A 17,356-nucleotide genomic window follows, 5' to 3' on the forward strand; every position below is an offset into this window, starting at 1 on the left:
AACAATCTTTTATGTACTTGAAAACTGTTATGTCCCCTCTCGGTCTTCTCTTCTCCAGACTAAAATCCTTGGCATCTGCTTAATTTAAGCACATAAGCAGTCCCAAAGAAGTGCTTAAAGTTAAGAAACTGCTAAGTGTTTTGCTGGCTTTATACCTAAAAATGTTTGCAGGATTTGGGGTAAAACATATGACATACCCCTCTAGGTGCTGAAGCCAGGAACACTCTACATAAATGGAAAGGGGATGTTAATTCCATTTATACCTCAACCTTAATTTTGAAGGCAGTTCCCATGCAACGTCTGGTGTAATATTCCCTCTTGGAACTCAGTACAAAAACAAGAGCAGAGCCTTAGCTGATTTGTCCAGTATCCTGGACTCTCTTTTTTTATTCTTTTGTATCCACATAAATTACACAAGCACTTTATAAAATGAATACACATGAAACACCTTAGAAGTGCATAACTTAAAACAAACAAACAAATGCCTTTAAAAAATCTCACTGAAAATATTTTTGATTGATTGTTTGTACCAGCCGCTTAAATTGGCAGTGCTGTTTTAGATTATAAGTAACTGAAAAATATATACTGTGTATATATATCTATATATATATTCCTGGAGTTTGCTATAAGAAGTGCTTGACTTAAGCATGTCTCCTTCCCTCAATACAATTAAAGAAATGAGTTAAACAGTTGAAAGTGAAAGATTTTCCCCCAACATAAGTTGACTTCTAGAGCAAAAAAAGGAAAAGAAAATATTGAACAACATTTGTAAATAATACCGAAATAATCCACTGAATGAAACTGCATTGTCTCTGCAGAATGCCACAGATGTCTCAAGAGTTATTAAAATATAAGTTGATCAATGCAGAGTCTGTGGTATCCAGGGAAACAGTTTGGAATCTTCATACAATTATTTGCAATATGGTGTTTACTATCTTCAAAGGTCTGTCAGTTTCCTCTCTTATTCCCCCACTGGAAAAATATAATAATTAAAAGGAAGAAGAGACATTCCTAGGTGAAATCCAAGGAATTCACTTCCTCTGCAAGTGGAAATCACCAGGCGAAAGAATAAAGCTGGGCTGTGTGTCCAATTGTTGAATCCAGTCTGTGCATGTCTTTTGCACCAATAGCCCAGGTGGAGGCGACGGAGGGGTTGTTAAAGAAATGTCAAAGCTCCATTCCAAGGAAGGGAGAACTATTTAATTTGAAATGACCAGGCTAAAAAATGTATACGAAGAAACCAAAGGCCTGCAGTGGCTGCAGACAGAATCCAGGGAAGATTTCCCTCCATGGATTCTGAAAGGATGACATGGGGCTAACATATTTTTTATTTTCTGGGAATAATTAAGGGAGCTCCTCTTTGTTCATTGTCCGGTAATGGAGACTTTCAAAAGACAAAAAGGGAAATGCCGCTTTTATCTGAATAATCCCGCAGGTGTTTGGAAGCGTCTCTTTTTTTTCCCCCGCCCCTTCTTCCCGCCAAGAGGATATTTGCTGACTCTGGAAGTGTGGGGCTCTTGGGTGACAGCGTGGGAGGGTAGTTTCCTGTTGGGAAGCAGGATGCTTCGCGCTGTGCTGGAGCTTGGGTGGCTCGTAACGCAGTGTGTGTGTGTTTGTGGGGGGGACGACTGGGTCGTGGGCTCTATTCACAAGCAGAGGCGACGGAGGTGACGCTGGTGATTTTGGATGAGTCGTCGGACCAAGGCTGGAGGTTCTGAAGGGCGAAGAGGGAAGAGTTGTGGACACAGATAGGGTCTGCCTGGAGGGGCTGATTGATGCTTTTCTGGAAGGCCTCCTGCTGGAGCTGCATGAGGATACGGTTGGCTTGCTGTCTCTCGGCCTCCCTCTCCTCTGCAGTTTGTCGCCTGGGAGAAAACAATAATCATGAATGATTTATATCAAGGTAAAACTGCGCTGCCATGGTCAAGGCCTCACTGTGCCAGGCGCTGTACAGACACACAGTGAGAGAATCGTGGAAGGCCACAAAGCGGGGATAGTACGCATGTCTCCTGAGTCCCAGCCCAGGGCACTAGCCGCTGGACAGCACTGTCTTTCCATTACCCTCCTTAAGGAAAGAGAAAGTACCAAGCAAAATCCAAAGCTTCCTTTGTGGCCATGGGTGCAGGGCATGTTCTGATCAAGGAAGCTATGAACTGTCCAAAGCAGCAGAGAAGACCAAGGTGGAAGAGACCTAATTAAGTCAAATCTCTCCCTCCCTCCACCCCATCCCACTGGCCAAAGCAAGATTGTTGCCAGTTCTCCAGGACTGTGCTCAGACTGGGAAATTATTCCCGAGAGGTCCCAAGGAAAGGCAGACTTCCTTCACTCGCCCAATGTCTGAGCTCCATTGGCAACAGCTTTGAGGGAAGTGACCGATTCCTTTGGTCTCCGGGGAGCCCCCTTTTAGCACAGCACTCCCCCCAGCACGCACACACACACACAGCCCCTTTCCTGGGTGCCCAGTGAGGCCCCTTGAAATAACTTTGGCCAAAACCTGAGCTCCTTTCTCAGGCAAAACCCCATTCACTTCAGTAGGTGAGGCTCTCAGGATAGAACCATGCAGAAAGTTCTGTTCCATCCCTCCAGTTGTGCACACTGCAGAGACTGGAACACCAGGGTTGGTCTGATCACTCTTGGAAACCATGTGGCCTACTGTGGATCTCAGGTTACAGTGTCTGTGGATGGGCTCAACTCACTGTCCTTCCGGTTACTTTTCCGTATGTTCCCCCCCGGGGACTTGCCAGCCATAGAAAATCAAGCAGGACAGATGGAAGTTCACTGAGTCAAATGGAAACCAGAACTAGCTCTCACCCCATTGTGCAGCTTGGTTCCATGGCACGGCTGCCCCTTTTGGAGTATCCAGTGTGGAAAGCACTATATATATCTGAATGAATCCAAGGCCCTATCCTCATGCACCACCCAGCTTAAGTTTTTCTGGCATATTAGGCCTTTGTTTTTTCCATATGAGGTACAGAATAGCTCCCTTTAGGGGGTATCCGGGTATGAAAAACAGAAGCATTTCGTCTGCCTATCCACCCTGTGTCAAAAATCAGCCAACAAAAATTCCTGCTATTTCTCTGCTTCTCTGGTGGTAATTACCAGATTTATGGCCTTATCTGTCATTTTCCTGGCTCTGTACTGATCCTTCACACTTTGTAATGCATTGTTTTAAAAATCAATTTATAATGAAACTACTGTTTATTTGGGTTTTCTTTGGCTATTGATCTCCTGAAAGGTTTCAGTTCATAACCCATTAGAGTTGGAAAAAAAAAAAGAAGTTGCCGGTTATCTGTGGGAAACTGGAGTCCTGCCGGCTGTGGAAAGTTCAGGGACAACAAGCAGATTCTCAGCTCAAATTCAGTGGAATGTTACTGACGAGAGTCATTGCATGTGTATTTCACATCTACAAAGAGCATGAAATATACATTTTATCTGCTCTCCTCAATTTCCTCCCTGACCCAGCTGCTTAATTCACCCCGCATTATTTATTATGTAGCTGAGTCGATGTGTGATTTCATTCGGTAAAAGCCGTTCTGAGGCCCGGTTTTTATTAAAGACACGGTGCAAAATAAGTTTGGCTGGCACTAATTTCTTGACAACTGTCAGGTCATAGCTTCATGGGATCCGAGACAGCCCTGTAACCTTCTTCTGCGACTTCAAAACAACCACCACCACCAGTACGCGCCGTGTTAAAACAGGACAAAATTCAACGTGCGCAGCCAATTATTTTCTGAATAAGAGGCAAGGAAAGAATTGCATAAATAATGTACGAGTTTTCCTTCCGCAGCAAATTTACTCTTGATGCATATTTAATACTGTTTTGACTTCATCGAGAAAGGGAACGCGGTCTCCTTTATAATTAGTGGTAACAGATTATTAATTTCACACTGGGACATTATTCTCAGTTAACACAGTTCGCAGCAAAAACGAAAAAAAATCATTTTTTCAAACCCAGAGAGAAATAAATACCGCACGGTGTAAAAACACCAGGATCCAGGCCATTTATTTAAATATTGCAACGTATTAGTAACAATCATGTAATACAGCCCATTGCCTTCATTGCAAATCTGTGAATTATGGAAGACCTTCCCCCAGCACGAATATGAAGTGTCTAGCCAGGGGCCCTGCCCTATCCTGCTCCGATGGGAGATTTTCAGGGAGAGCAGGATCTGCACCCAACGTCGTAAAGGACACGGGCGCGATCATAATGGGGTTTTTACCCGTGCGAGGATTTAAGGCTCGGACCCTATATCATTGTATGGCCCCGATCCGCTCCCCTTCTGCTCACCGAGCGCTTCCCCCGTTGATTGCAACGGCTCAGGACTGAACGTGACCGACCAGGACTCGGCGACCAAGCATCGATCTCATTCCCCTGCAGCCCCTTCCCCGCGCGGCCAGACCCCAGCCTGGCCCTGGCTTCGCAGTTCGCTTTGCGGTCCCCAGCAGGAGGGTCTGGGCTTAGAGTTAAGTGTTATTAAGGCGGTTACATTGTGTACGCAACAACTGTCCGGCGATTGTCCCCGTTCGGATCCCACTCCTAGTAAATAGCTTCCCGTTGTAGGACGTGTAGATTTGCCGTTAAATCAGAGCGGCGGCGCCCTGGGGACTTGGGTTTTCTATATATTGTGTTTGCTTCACACGCTCAGAGAATGTTAGTCTGGATTTAACTTTTTTATAATTCACTTCTTTCCTGTTTCCCTTCTGGGGCCGCAGAAACGACCCCCTAGCAGCTCTGCACTGAGTATCCCACCCTCCAGCGGCGTGGTTGTGTGAGGGAGAGTGAAAGCTATTCCATCATCTACCCATTTCCATCCTAACCCCTGCAGTGGACAACAAACAATCAATGACTTTACACTCATTGGGCTCGGAACCCGGGAAGAGTTATTTCAGACTCAATGATCTTAATTAAACCTCGTGTATGTATTGAAACATCCGTCTTCCAATTCCTTTTGGCACGTCCTAGCAAAAGCGGCTGTGTACAATTCTCGCGCTAAACATTATATATAATCTCCTAGATTTGTCTGTTTTTACCCGAAAACTCACATCTATCTGTCTGGGACATTTTCCCCATTAACGCTAGCAGAAATCTGACGTTTAGCGAGGAAGGGGAAATGGATTTTTAACCGCGTAGCGTTACTGTGCATGAACGATTTTTAAAAGCAAATTGAGATCAACCTATTCTAGATGAGAGCTGATCTAGTGTGCATTATAAATAGCTTTGTCCAATGTATACAAGACGATTTTAAAAAACCCAGGCAGACGGTGCGTGTTGTTTTGCGGAGGACTTGAGGATATAACCTTCGAGCCCTTTAAAAATCAAGTCAATAACAACTCAGAACTCCCCATTAGAGATTTCAAACCATGATATATAAAAACTTCCTTTGTAACAATGGTAATTGTCACACCCTTTCTTGGCTGGTCCTGTACGCTGGAGGGGAAGTAAAGAAAACGAGGCGGGTTTTATTTCTTAAATGGCCTTTGTGTAAATACAAAACCCCAATGGGATTTGTTCAAAGTTAAAACCCCCTCGCTTTTAGCGTACCTAGTCCCTTCAAAGACTCCCAGATCTACCCCAAGTTCATTTCCCCGGCACTTTCAGGACTGCTGGGCTTTTCAAATAAACATCAAATCCTATTGCTGTCTTCTTAGGGCACGGTACTGAAATCCACAATCCCGTATTACTAATCTGAATGTTCTGGTTGCTGGTGGGGAAATGAATAGCTCGATTCATACCCTCCTGACACGTGGGGAACGGCTTATGGCAACATTCCCTCTCTTTGCAGAGTCCCTGACGGGAGACAATTCTATTCTATTGCCTCATGGCCCAGGAAAAGAGGTTTTCTTCTTGTGCTCCTTTACCCGAGCCGAATTAATTCACAAAACGCTACCTTTATAATTACAGAGCCGTGTAGGTCCGCACAGGCGCTTTTCGATCAGTACAAATAGTCATAACAGAAAAAATAAAACAAAAACACCCTCAAAGGCCATAGAGTCAATGACATGCTAGATTTTGTACAGGGCCTTCTCCTCCAAAGTGTTTACAACTCCCCAAAATACACCCCAATGATGCCTTTTCACGGTAAAAATTGCCTCCCCGTTGGGTAGCCTTGTTTTTTTTAATGAACCATCATTTAATTCGGGTTTTTCTCCTCCGGAAATGGTTTTCCATTATTACTGTTCCCTGTATAAAACTACCAGGCCAGTTTTAAGACAGTTGGAAGAGAACTGTTACCCTGAGAAGGACTCGGGGGAAGCTCATTAGCTGGTATAAATTGCCTTAGCTCTGGGGGGAGTAGAGAGAGTCCATCAGAAATCCACTCCCAAACAGTTTCATTGATTGTTGCTAGGCCATGAATATATATATGAAAGGGGCGTATTTTTCTCACAGGTCCGATGGACAGAACTGCTGGTGTTTGGGGACACCCGCCTCCTGCATTTAATACCATATGTACTTTTTAAAGCACTAAACCAAAAGGATCCCCCCCAAAGAGAGAGAAAAAAACTGGTGTCTGACACACCTTCCTGAACCAAAATCAACAAGGAGCCCTTGTGGCACCTTAGAGACGAACAAATTTAAGCTTATGCCCAAACAAATGTGTTAGTCTGTAAGGTGCCACAAGGTCTCCTCGTTGCTTTTGCTGATACAGACTAACGCAGCTACCCCCTGAAAGCTTCCTGAACCAAGTTTCTCCACACACAATGCCTGTTCTGTGTCCTGCATCTCCACTCCACTTCACTTCTGCTACCGCACGGGGCCAGGTCACTGATCCGGAGTGATCAACGCTGACCAGTTCCCCCGAGGGTAGACACCTCTCTCCGGCTGTGGGGTGTGACTGGACACCTCCGGGTGTGTGTACCCCTCCCATCAGCGCTCGTTTCAACTGATCACAAAACTCCCCCTCTCTCGGGCTAAGCACCCGGCTTTGCTGAACACAACTGTGTCCCCTGTGCAAAGCAGCCGGTCCCGGTGCCCGGAACCGCAGGCTCTGATTATTTTCACATTTATACGGACCCGGCTGTTTCTTCCAACGGGACAAAGGCTCCGATTCTGAAACCATTTCAACGGCAGCGGCCTGCGAGGAGAGACACAACCCCACACCCCACAGAGGGGGCAAACCTCTGTCACACCCACGCGGATCAACACCCGGGAAATAGCCCCGAGTTGTGCCTGCGCAGTAATAACCACACCGACGCGCAATAACACAACGCACGAAGCACAGAGAGGCAGGTCATAAAGGAAGCAAAGCCCAGACAACGTGCAAAGACAATAGACACAATCACACAATACACCCCCACCAGACAAAGCGCCCCCCTCCCCGCCCCAGAGGAGGGATTCGCATCTCACCTCCATTTTGTCCGCCTGTTCTGGAACCAGGTTTTCACCTGGGCATCTGTCATCTTGAGGGCCTTGGCCAGGGCGGCCCGCTCGGCAGAGGCCAGGTACTTCTGCCGGTGGAACCGCTTCTCCAGCTCGCAGATCTGCAGCCGGGTGAAAGACGTCCTGGGTTTCTTCTTCTTGGGCGGCGTCCGGTTCTGGTAGGGGTGACCTATACGGCGTGTTACAGTGAAGGGTGAGAGGGCCACTGGGGTGGGAGACGGGGCGAGGGGTGGGGGTGGGGCAAAGAAGCAAGCAGCAAAATATCAGGAGGGGTCCACAAGCCATAGCAGAGTCAGACACAGAGAGAGGCGGTGAGGCTAGTGGGCAGAGCCTGGCCTGGGGTGCGGGCAGGGGGGGTTACCAGGGCCCATGCTGCCCTGAGCTATAGCTGCTAACAGCATGCTGCAAAGCACCCCCTCCCCAGGCCTAACCTTCCCCGGCAATAACCCCCCCCCCTCTCTGCCAGGGCCTTCTCAGACACCAACATCCCCCAGCCCACAACCCCACCAAAACCACCCTTCCGCCGCGGCCCGCCCGGCTCCCCCTCTGGGGCAGGGCGGGCGAGGGGGCAAGAACCAGGAGCGGCCGATGTTAGCAATGCGCAGTGGGGAGATGCCTGGTGCTGCTGGAAGAGCCCAAACAGAGCAGGAAAGGCCCCACCTCATCCCTTGACTTCCCAGGAGCCGGGTCGGCGCTCCGATTGCTGACTACTGAGATCTGGGGGAGCGGGGTTCTTTCAACGCGGTCTTGTTATTGGCAGCAAGCTGCCCTTTCCCCAGATCAAACCGCGAAAATAGGCGCCCTTGTGTAAAGAGGAAAACTACCCCCCCCCCCACCCCGAGAGAAAGTTCCCGGATTGCTCTGAATGTGACACATCCGATTACTGACATTAGCAATACAAACACGGGCTGCTGGGTTAAGAAAGCTGAGGGGGGGGGGCGACACTTTGTGGAATGAATCATCTCTCTGATATTGACAGATTTCCACAGCTCAGCTTTGCTTTAGTCCACGGTGTACAGATGAAGGTGATATTTTTGTTTGGTTTTGTTTTCAGAAATCCTTTGGGTCGCGCTGTTTAATCCAATTAATAAAGTATCTGCCATAACTGATCATCTATTTCCCCTGGATTAGGACTGACCGTCCCCACAGAATTCTCTTTAAACCTGAATATCCGACCTCGGCCTGATGTAAAATTAAGTTTACACTCTGCTCCTGAACCAACTTCTGCGGAACACAGACGCGTGTTTACTCCCCCCCACCCTTTCCCTCTGTATTCAGCCGCGAGAATCGCTGTAGTGGATCGAAATCATTTCGATGGGAGGCTCGTAAATGCAGAAACGGCTCCTGGAATTAGCTTTGCTGTTTATTAAATTGTAGCTGTTTGTATTAGTTGCGGAAGAACATCTCCAGGCCTGGCGCACTGAAGTGAGGTACGAGGGTCCCGCCCATTCAACAGAGAAGATAGAAAAATACTATTATTCGAGCGATCTAAAATGTCTTCTGTCTACATGTATCTCCGTCTGCCCATCGGCAGGGCCTCGCACCCCTCTCGCTGGCCATTAGAACTAAGCTCCCGCTGTGACCGTCCCTTTGCGAGGCAGCGCAGAAAACGTGCGCCCCACTCCCTGTTCCGACACAAATGCAATCAGGCCGGGAGGTAATGGGAAAATATAGGCCCCTAAATCTTTTAGAGCAGCTAGTCTGTCCTGGAGCTAAACGGCACCTTCCTTCCACAGAGGGGATGAAACTCGGAGGAGAGGGGAACATTTGCTGTAAATTTAAGGCAAAACGGCCTTTTGCGATAGTTGCCTAATTAGGATCTATCATGCATTTAACCCCCCCCCCTCCCCCATTACTACTCAGATCTGCGACATGGGTTCAGAGCACATGGCAGAGAGTTATTCCAGTGCCCAAGGTGCAGAGCATCCCACATGGCATGATCCGTCCCGTTTCTAACAGTTAGACATTCCCCGTCTTTAAAGGCATCGAGTTTAATACTCAGCAGTAATAACAACTCATAATATTACGGGAGGGATTTTGTCTCTGGGAAGCCCTTTCGTACAGTGTTTCTACACTGACATTTCTAGGTGCAGTCACCTGTCTTTAACCAGCCTAATTCTGCAAGTTTATTATATTCCCCGGTGCCCACTCAGGAAAAAGTTCCACTTGTGGCCAGGAGAGTTTGGCCCGTGGAATAGTGATAAAGGTAAAATATTCTGCACTTCTAAAGCCGCCTTTCGTCCGAGGATCTCCAAGCGCTCTCGAAACAATGATTAAATTGAGCCTTTTCCTCCTTGGGAGGCAGATAAAGACTTCGTTCGTTTGTATTTTTAATTATACGGGTAAATTGATATCAGATCAAAATTCGATTTAAAAATAATCGTTCCAGTTGATCACTCTGGGAAGTATAAATTAACCAGGAGCCGCTTTAAGGGGACGGAATTTTCCCATTTTACAATTTCTCTGCCGTTTCAACACACTCAGTTTGGTGGGGGGTTCGTTTCCCAGTTCCCACCCGAACAGTCCTCCCGCCGCTTTGGGTCTGGGCTGGGGGTAAAAAACTGAATCCGAAAGTGAAGGGAACGAGCGGCCCTTAAATCAATTGCTCGGCCCTGCCGGGGGAAGCCGCCTTGTCTGTTCATTAGTATAGGATGCACTAGGCTCGCTCGGGAACTGCACAAACACAGGTTCGCCGAGGAAATTTACATTGACCCGAAATCTTCGCTGAAGAAAAACTAGGACAAAAACTTGTTCAAAATCAGCGACACGTGAAATTCCTTTTGGAGCCTCGACATAATTCAATGAGGGGACTCCGGTTCCCTGTCGGTGCTCGCCTGTTGTTAGAGCCGACACAGGAACTGTCCTTCCCGCAACAACGTGCCTCCATTAAACCCTCCATTTCCAAATAATCCGCGCGTAGCTTTCTCCTGCCATGCGAAGTTACGGATCAAAAAAAAAAATCGATGGTTTTCCGAGCTAAACCCCCCTGAAAATCTGAGCCTGAAAAAACTTTTGCAACTATTTTAGGGGTGAGTTTAAAGGAATTAAATGTCGCATCTATGGCTCAGTTATTGTTATTAGACCCTAACTGCTTTCTTAGTCCAATCGTATCTGTACTGCTGAGTGATTCATTTACACACCCCGTTCCCCCTTGGCTATCTTCGCACCCAATAGCCAAAATGCACTTGGGGAATAATCCCATCCAGGTGGAGTCACCCCCGGGATCACGGATTGCGGGGCATCCTTTGATATCGGTATTTCTCTCCTCGCCGGCCTCATTACTGTCTGCCTCGGGGGCTGGCCCGGGACTAATTCTACGTAGGGCTTCACCTCGCTGTGCCCATTGCTCAGAACCTGTGGAGCGGGGCCGGGGCTTGGTGGATCACGCCGTGGCAGGCGCCCCAGGCCAATGCAAAGGGCAGCAAGGGGAGGCCAGGGCGGCGGGGAGGGAACCTGCTGTCGCCCCCCAGGTGGGCCAGGCAGAGCGGTGCTTGGGACCCCGGCAGGCGCGGGCAGAGAGGCAGGCGAGCCGGGCTGCAGCGCGCTGGGAGCCAGGGCGGGACTCACCTGTGAACCTGTCTTTCGTGTATCGCCTGTTGCTCTCCATCCAGGGGAAAGTGAGTCCCGTGAGGTTGTTCATGGGGTTCACCGAGGGCACGGTGGGCATCCCGGTGGAGAGGGGCTGGTGCGCCCCGCCAGCCAGCGGCCTGTGCGCCGGCACCCGGATCACGCCCCCCGCCGAGCTCAGGCCGTTCCCGTTCATGGCCACCCCCATGTTGACGTTGTAGGAGCCGGGCAGGGAAGCCATGCTACAGGCGCCCGGGTAAGCCCCGGCCGAGCCGCCGTTCGCCCCGTAGCTGCCCGTCATGCTGTTGTACGCGCTGCTGACGATGCAGCTCAAGCCGTAGTCGGAGGAGTCTTGCAGCCGGGAGCCGGAGATCATGCAGCTGCCTTGGTCCGGGTTGTTGAGGATCTGGTCGATTCCAAAGCTGATGGGCTCGGCGTGGTTCTGGTGGAGGTGATGAGCCCCTATGTGATCCATGCTGCCGCTCCTAATCCCCCTGAACAACAAAAAAGGTGGGTCCCCCCACCCTGCTCCAGGCCAGGGCCGGCTCAGGGACGGGATTTACACCGCGCGCCGCTCCGGTTTCGCTTCGCTTCTCCCCAAAGCCTCCGAGGAGGCTGGAAGTGGGGAAAGAAGGGCTGGAAAAAAGCGAGAGCGGAGATGGGAAGAGAACGGGGGAGTGCGAGCGCGCGTCTGGACTCCGGCTTGGCTGCGAGGGCATCAATCATGTTACCAAAAGGCCTGCTGCTTGTAGGCCCTGGGTCTCCATTGGCTGGATCCTGAGCGCGGCTGAGTGAATGACAGTCAGGGAAGAGAGAGAGAGAGAGGGGAGAGCAGGAGTTTCTTCCCAAGCCCAAAAAACCCAGGCTAGCCAGAGCCTTATAAAGTCAGGTCACCCCAGCTAAAGCGCAAAGGCGGCAGCCTGCAACTGCCGGCCCTTTCTGTGTGCAGTGACTGGCTCACGTTTTCTCTAAGCATCCACAGACCCCCGCACCCCCCTCTGGTGTATTCTCGTTCCTCCCACCCGGCCCCGGGAGAGGGTAACGGCCACGCGTGCCTTTCCGCCACCACGTGAAACAGCCGCAGGTATTTGGCTGCCATTGTGCAAAGCACCTCGTGCCCAGACAAAGAAGGTGAAAGCTTAAACGGCGCTGGAGTTGCAATGGCTGGGGGAGAAGGGGCGGGGGGGGGCTCCTTTCTTTTCTCAAAGTCTGAGGAGCGGAGGGGGAAGAAATAGGTAAAACTGAGCGATCTCATGCCTAGATCGCTGTCCCTGTGTACACCCGCTCGCCAATACTGTATTCGGCAGTTAGGTTTTCATATAGAAATCTGTTGTTGTTTGTAGAAATCGAAATACAGAACCAAATAGTCCACAGAGGATTTACAAAGGAGATTATATATATATACACACCCTGTGCTATTTGTCGAAATCTAAATACATAATAAAATATTAGGCAGAAGACTTACAAAGGAGATAGATAGATAGATAGATAGATAGATAGATAGATAGATAGATAGATAGATAGATAGATAGATAGAGGGAGGGGGTGGGGGGATAGGTAGATAGATAGAGGGGGTGGATGGGGATAGATAGATAGATAGATAGATAGATAGATAGATAGATAGATAGATAGATAGATAGATAGATAGATAGATAGAGGGGGTGGGGGGGATAGGTAGATAGAGGGGGTGGATGGGGATAAATAGATAGATAGATAGATAGATAGATAGATAGATAGATAGATAGATAGATAGATAGATAGATAGAGGGAGGGGGTGGGGGGATAGGTAGATAGATAGAGGGGGTGGATGGGGATAGATAGATAGATAGATAGATTTGTTCTTGGCAATCTACATACATAATGCAGCAGGAGAGAGGATTTAGAGAGGATATACATAATATCGTGTGTTGTTTGTATAAATATATATAAATAATTATGTGTAAAGGGTTTATCTCGGGCACTCACGATTTACGTTTACGCCTCTTCTGTAACTAAACTATCAATGCGATTATTTACACACTCCCATTAGCCCGGTACTCCCAGCTGGGACCCTGCGGAGTGCGGAGTAATGGAAAGATTTCATCCGCCTGGATAATGGAAGATGTTCCCAAACCGATGCTCCCTTGATTTGAGTGACTCAGTCACCTGTGCCAACCTCTGCGAATAACCCAAAGAAGGGGGACGCAGCTGCACCCCACTGGGGTTGTGCTGCCTGTGGGGCTCGCTGGAGTGCGGGTTGTGCAGAGACTGCACGTGCAGACGCGCGGGGAGGTGCGGGAGAGAGTTCGGAAGGCGACTTTTTGCCATTAAACGCATGTGTGTAAGGAGTTAAAAACGATCGGTCCGTGTCCCTGTTTGGGTCGAGGCTGCTTCTCTGAGCTCATACAAAGGCAGCCCCAGCGGGCTAACCTCACTAGCCAGCCAGAGGCGTCCGCCAGCGGTTCCCTTCTGTCCCTAGGCTGCTCCCTACCTGCTCGCTGGCCAAGCTCAACAATCACCGACTTTCGCATGAGCCAGGAAAGGGGCCCAGGCCGCCCGCCCGGGTTGCATTTTCCGAAGCGCCTCTGCAGACGGCTCGGGCCATCTGCCTCCTACCCCAGCGCCTGCTCATTGACAGCGATCTCCGTTAGGGGGGTCCTTGTAATTGGACTGGACGTGTTTGCCCACGGAGCGCGTGTTATTAACCTGGCCGTGTCAAGCCGGGGATCTCCGCACTCGAAGGGATCCACCCTGGATCCCCTTTGGAAACCAGCGGGCACCTCCCACCGGCTGGGATCTCCGCAGCTCTAGAGAAGGGTTTTCAGAGCCTGGCTTCTCCCGGGGCCAGTTTTTGCTGTGAGTGGAGGCTTGTCCGTGTGACTGTCCCGCTTGGCCAAGTGAAACTGAGTTTGCGTTTCCGGGGAGCAGATCTAATCAGCGGATCTGTTTACAGACTCGCCGCGGGGCTCGGGATGTCTGTTGGGATGAAATGGCCAGCGCGTAAAGTGAGACCCTTTTGATCCAAAGCCGGGGAAAACTACACGCACCCCCCCGCCACCCCAGACACACACTACGAGTGCAATGATTGTGTCTCTCTCCCACCCAGAATTAGCCCCTCACACATGCACCATCGGACCGTTGCACCGAAACACAAACTCCAACACAACCGTGTTCCCCAAAGAGAGATCACGGGTAGGGCGGCTTGACACCCGCTCCCAAATGGGACAGACTCGCGCCTCCTCGTTAGGAACCTTAACAAAATTACCCCAATCAGTTATGCGCCACCTCCAATTCATCAGAGACAGGGGGGCCTGATTGATGGATGGATTTTAAGAAGGGGGAACGTTTGTTCTTTATTTTGTAAAGGACAATTCACTACAGACGCGTTGAGATGCTTCCCCTTAATGGAACAGGCGCAAATATGCCTTGTCCCTAACGCACACCCCATCCAAATACTCTTCCGCTTGGATGAGTAGCGAGGAAACGATCTGTAGCCAGAATGACTGGGCCCTGGTCTTAATCCCATTGCAGTCCGTGGGATTATTACCTTGGACGGTAAATCCTGACTCTCTCTCTGGGTGTGTAGGGTGTGTGTGTGAGAGAGAGAGAGAGAGTCCCCATGCATGCGGGCATGATATCCGTAGAACTAATTCCTGCAACCTTGCAATCATCCGTGGAATAAATTGCCTGGGGTGGGGGGGACTTCATAGTCCCTTCACCAGCCCTCTGCCCACAATCACTCGGATATCAAAACTCCGAGCGTGTGTCAGGCAGCCCCCATTTGTACCACTTGCAAACTAACCTCCCGTACAAAGACACCCCCCCTTTGTGTCCAGATGTGACATTCCCCCTAAAATATCGCGCCCTGTGAATTCTGGGGCGGGGACAGCTTCAAACTTTGATATGGCCCAAGCCAGCAGGGCGAAACCACCGTATCACCCCATCAAAGAGAGCGGGGAAGACCTGCCCCTGGAGTGGGCACATCTTGATCTGCAGAAAACACTGTTTAGAGCCTTGTTAGAAGTGTGTTTTGTTTTGTTTTACGGGTATTTCTCTCTCTCTCCCAATGGCCCCCTACAGCGAGACTCCTGGGGATCGGGGCAGTACCTGGGGGAAGGAGAGAGGCGGTAAGGGGGGTGCTAACCATACCGAGTGTATGTAAAGCGACTTTTCCGTCCATCCGACCCCATGTTCTCCCGGTTTCCCGGTGAAGGGTGGGCTCGGCCTGTCTATCAGCAGGGTGGGAAGCGTTACAATCGGGGCTACTGCTACTGGCATCTCAGGGGGGTTCTTTATTTCGTCGGCTTTGGCAGCCCATAACCCCGGCCGTGTCTGAGGGGGCCGCGCCACCGCTGGCCAGGTCCTGGCGACCTCCAGCTTGGATCGCTGCTCCACAGACCTGACCCAAAGCCCACTGAGATCGATGGGAATTTTCCCACTGGCTTCAGCCCCTCTGGAGCGCTGCAATCAGACTGGGGTAGAATGAGGGAAGCATCTTTGGGTCTCTGTGTGGATTGATTGCCAGCTACTCCCTCCGTGGGGCTTCGCTTTGCCCTAGGCTTCACTGGGTCCGAGGCCCCAGATTTCACCCGTGGGTTCTGCCGGGCTCGAGGCAAGATGCAGGCGCCGTCTGTTCTCTCCGAGGCCTTTTCTGCTTGGAGCAGGGTGGGTGCTGGGTGCAAGGCGCAGGCCGGGTGGTGTGTGAATGAGTCCTGTAGTTACCCCGGGCTCGTTGGTTTAGAGCGGCTCCTCGTTTGACCTCGCACTCCGAGACAGATTGAAATTGGGGTTAACGTTTTTTTCCCATATCTCCCCCCCCAAAAAAAATGTTTTCAGTGATTTTCCCCCGCCCCTACATTATGGAGGGGAAAAATACCCGACTTAAAAAAATTCCATCGACTTTAGTGCTGGGAGTGTTCATAAAACGGGGAGGGGGAAGCGGGGTGTTGAAAATAAACGTCCGGCACACGATGCAAAAGTCCAAGCGCCGAGGCGTTTAATGGCATGAGAGTTCCGCTAAAATCCTGGGACTCCCAGTGCACAGAGCAGGCTGAAGCCCGCGTAGAAAAGCAAATCGGCCCCCTCTTCCCGCCCCTGTCCGGTTCCCCGGCTCTTATCATCGAGCCGGGTCCGGTCAGGAAGGAGAGATTCTGGCGTCCTCCCTGGCCGACTACATTGAACAATCCCACCCTCATTCCGGGTGAACCCCTGAACCTCTCCACAGACCTCAGCGGAGCCGGGTTCCCAGCCCCTGTGTTCACTGGCTGCTCAGACCTGCTCTGACACCCCTCATTTCTAGCCCCGGTTATTCCCCGGAGAAGCCTTCTCGATATGTAGGAGCCTTTTAGCCCCCTTAACTTTTAGACGCTAATTAATAGGGGAAAGAAACGTCCGGTTCCCAGTTTAACCAGCGTGACACCAGATACTGCCGGCCTGAACTAGCGAGCGTGTGAAGCGGAATCAGGTGCGTTTTGAGTTCAGATGGACTCAAACCGGATTAACTGGCCCGAACCCCATCTCTGCGATTGATTTGAACGCAGAGATCCTCACTGGAGTCAGGAGGAGAGTTGTGGTTTGGGGTTTTGTTTTTAAAGATATATCAATTTAGAAAGAAACAAATCCAGTTTTTTTGGAGCGGAGCAAAAAGAAACAGATGTGCTGCGGCCTTCACCGAATTTAGACATTTACGCTACATTGACCAATCCTTCCTCTCGGTCTCCACCAAAATAAACGTGACTGGAGAACTCAGGCCGGGTTCTCAGGAGCTCACTTATAACATCTCAGGAGCGCAACTGACAGCGTTAGGTGTAAAAATCAGCTTTCCTCTGGATTGCGGGGACCCTTTCAAAAAAGCCTCAGTATTACTCAGAATGGGGCACAGGCCAGCGTGTACACAAACTGAGCATGAATCTGAAACCACACAGCCAGCCGGTTCTTCCAACTATTCCGAGAGTGGCGTTTAAAGACCAACCAGCTAAAAATGACTCGCGCGAAGGTAAATTGGCCTGGAAACATATGGGGCTTTTCTTAGTGTTGATCGGCCAGAAAAGCAACAACGGAGATCCCAGAACCCAGATCGCCCCACCCATTGTTCCTCCCGGCAAACTTTCTGTGCTTGAAACTGACCAGATCCAGCAGCGACATTTCCAGGGGCTACGTATTTCAAATTAGAATAAGCGATTCGTTACAATGGGAGCGAATTTTCCTCTTCTAAAGTAGCAAACCTGTAGGCGAAGAGTTTTACCAATAGCTGTGAAAAGCTCAGTCAGAAACACACACACAATATATATATACTGTGTATGAAAACCCTGAAAAGGTCATTTTTTCTCTTCCTGAGATTTTTCAGAGAATACACTGGCGTTGCGGCGGACGCGTTGTGTGTGAAAGTGTCTCTGTGCTGGGTTGTGCGTGCGAGTGTGCTTGTGTGTTGTG

At 50.0% G+C, this 17,356-nt stretch overlaps 1 protein-coding gene across 3 annotated transcripts; it reads right to left on the bottom strand.

The window, feature by feature from the left end:
• Positions 1-355: 355 nt before the first annotated feature.
• On the bottom strand, positions 356-13,799 carry TLX1 (T cell leukemia homeobox 1). Of its 3 annotated transcripts, XM_039482338.1 has the most exons (4): positions 13,416-13,799; positions 10,946-11,439; positions 7,346-7,583; positions 356-1,865 (listed from the first exon to the last, which is right to left on the bottom strand). In XM_039482338.1, the coding sequence occupies exons 2-4, from the start codon at positions 11,418-11,420 to the stop codon at positions 1,643-1,645; spliced, it is 936 nt and encodes a 311-aa protein (XP_039338272.1). In that variant the 5' UTR covers positions 11,421-11,439; positions 13,416-13,799; the 3' UTR covers positions 356-1,642. The 3 variants fall into 3 exon arrangements, with proteins under 3 accessions (XP_039338272.1, XP_039338271.1, XP_039338273.1); XM_039482337.1 differs by lacking the exon at positions 13,416-13,799 and having other exon boundaries at positions 10,946-12,086; XM_039482339.1 differs by lacking the exon at positions 13,416-13,799 and having other exon boundaries at positions 7,346-7,547; positions 10,946-12,084.
• Between the last annotated feature and the right edge of the window lie 3,557 nt (positions 13,800-17,356).

This window comes from Mauremys reevesii, linkage group 7 (assembly GCF_016161935.1).
Source record: "Mauremys reevesii isolate NIE-2019 linkage group 7, ASM1616193v1, whole genome shotgun sequence".
NCBI classification, from domain to species: Eukaryota; Metazoa; Chordata; order Testudines; family Geoemydidae; genus Mauremys; species Mauremys reevesii.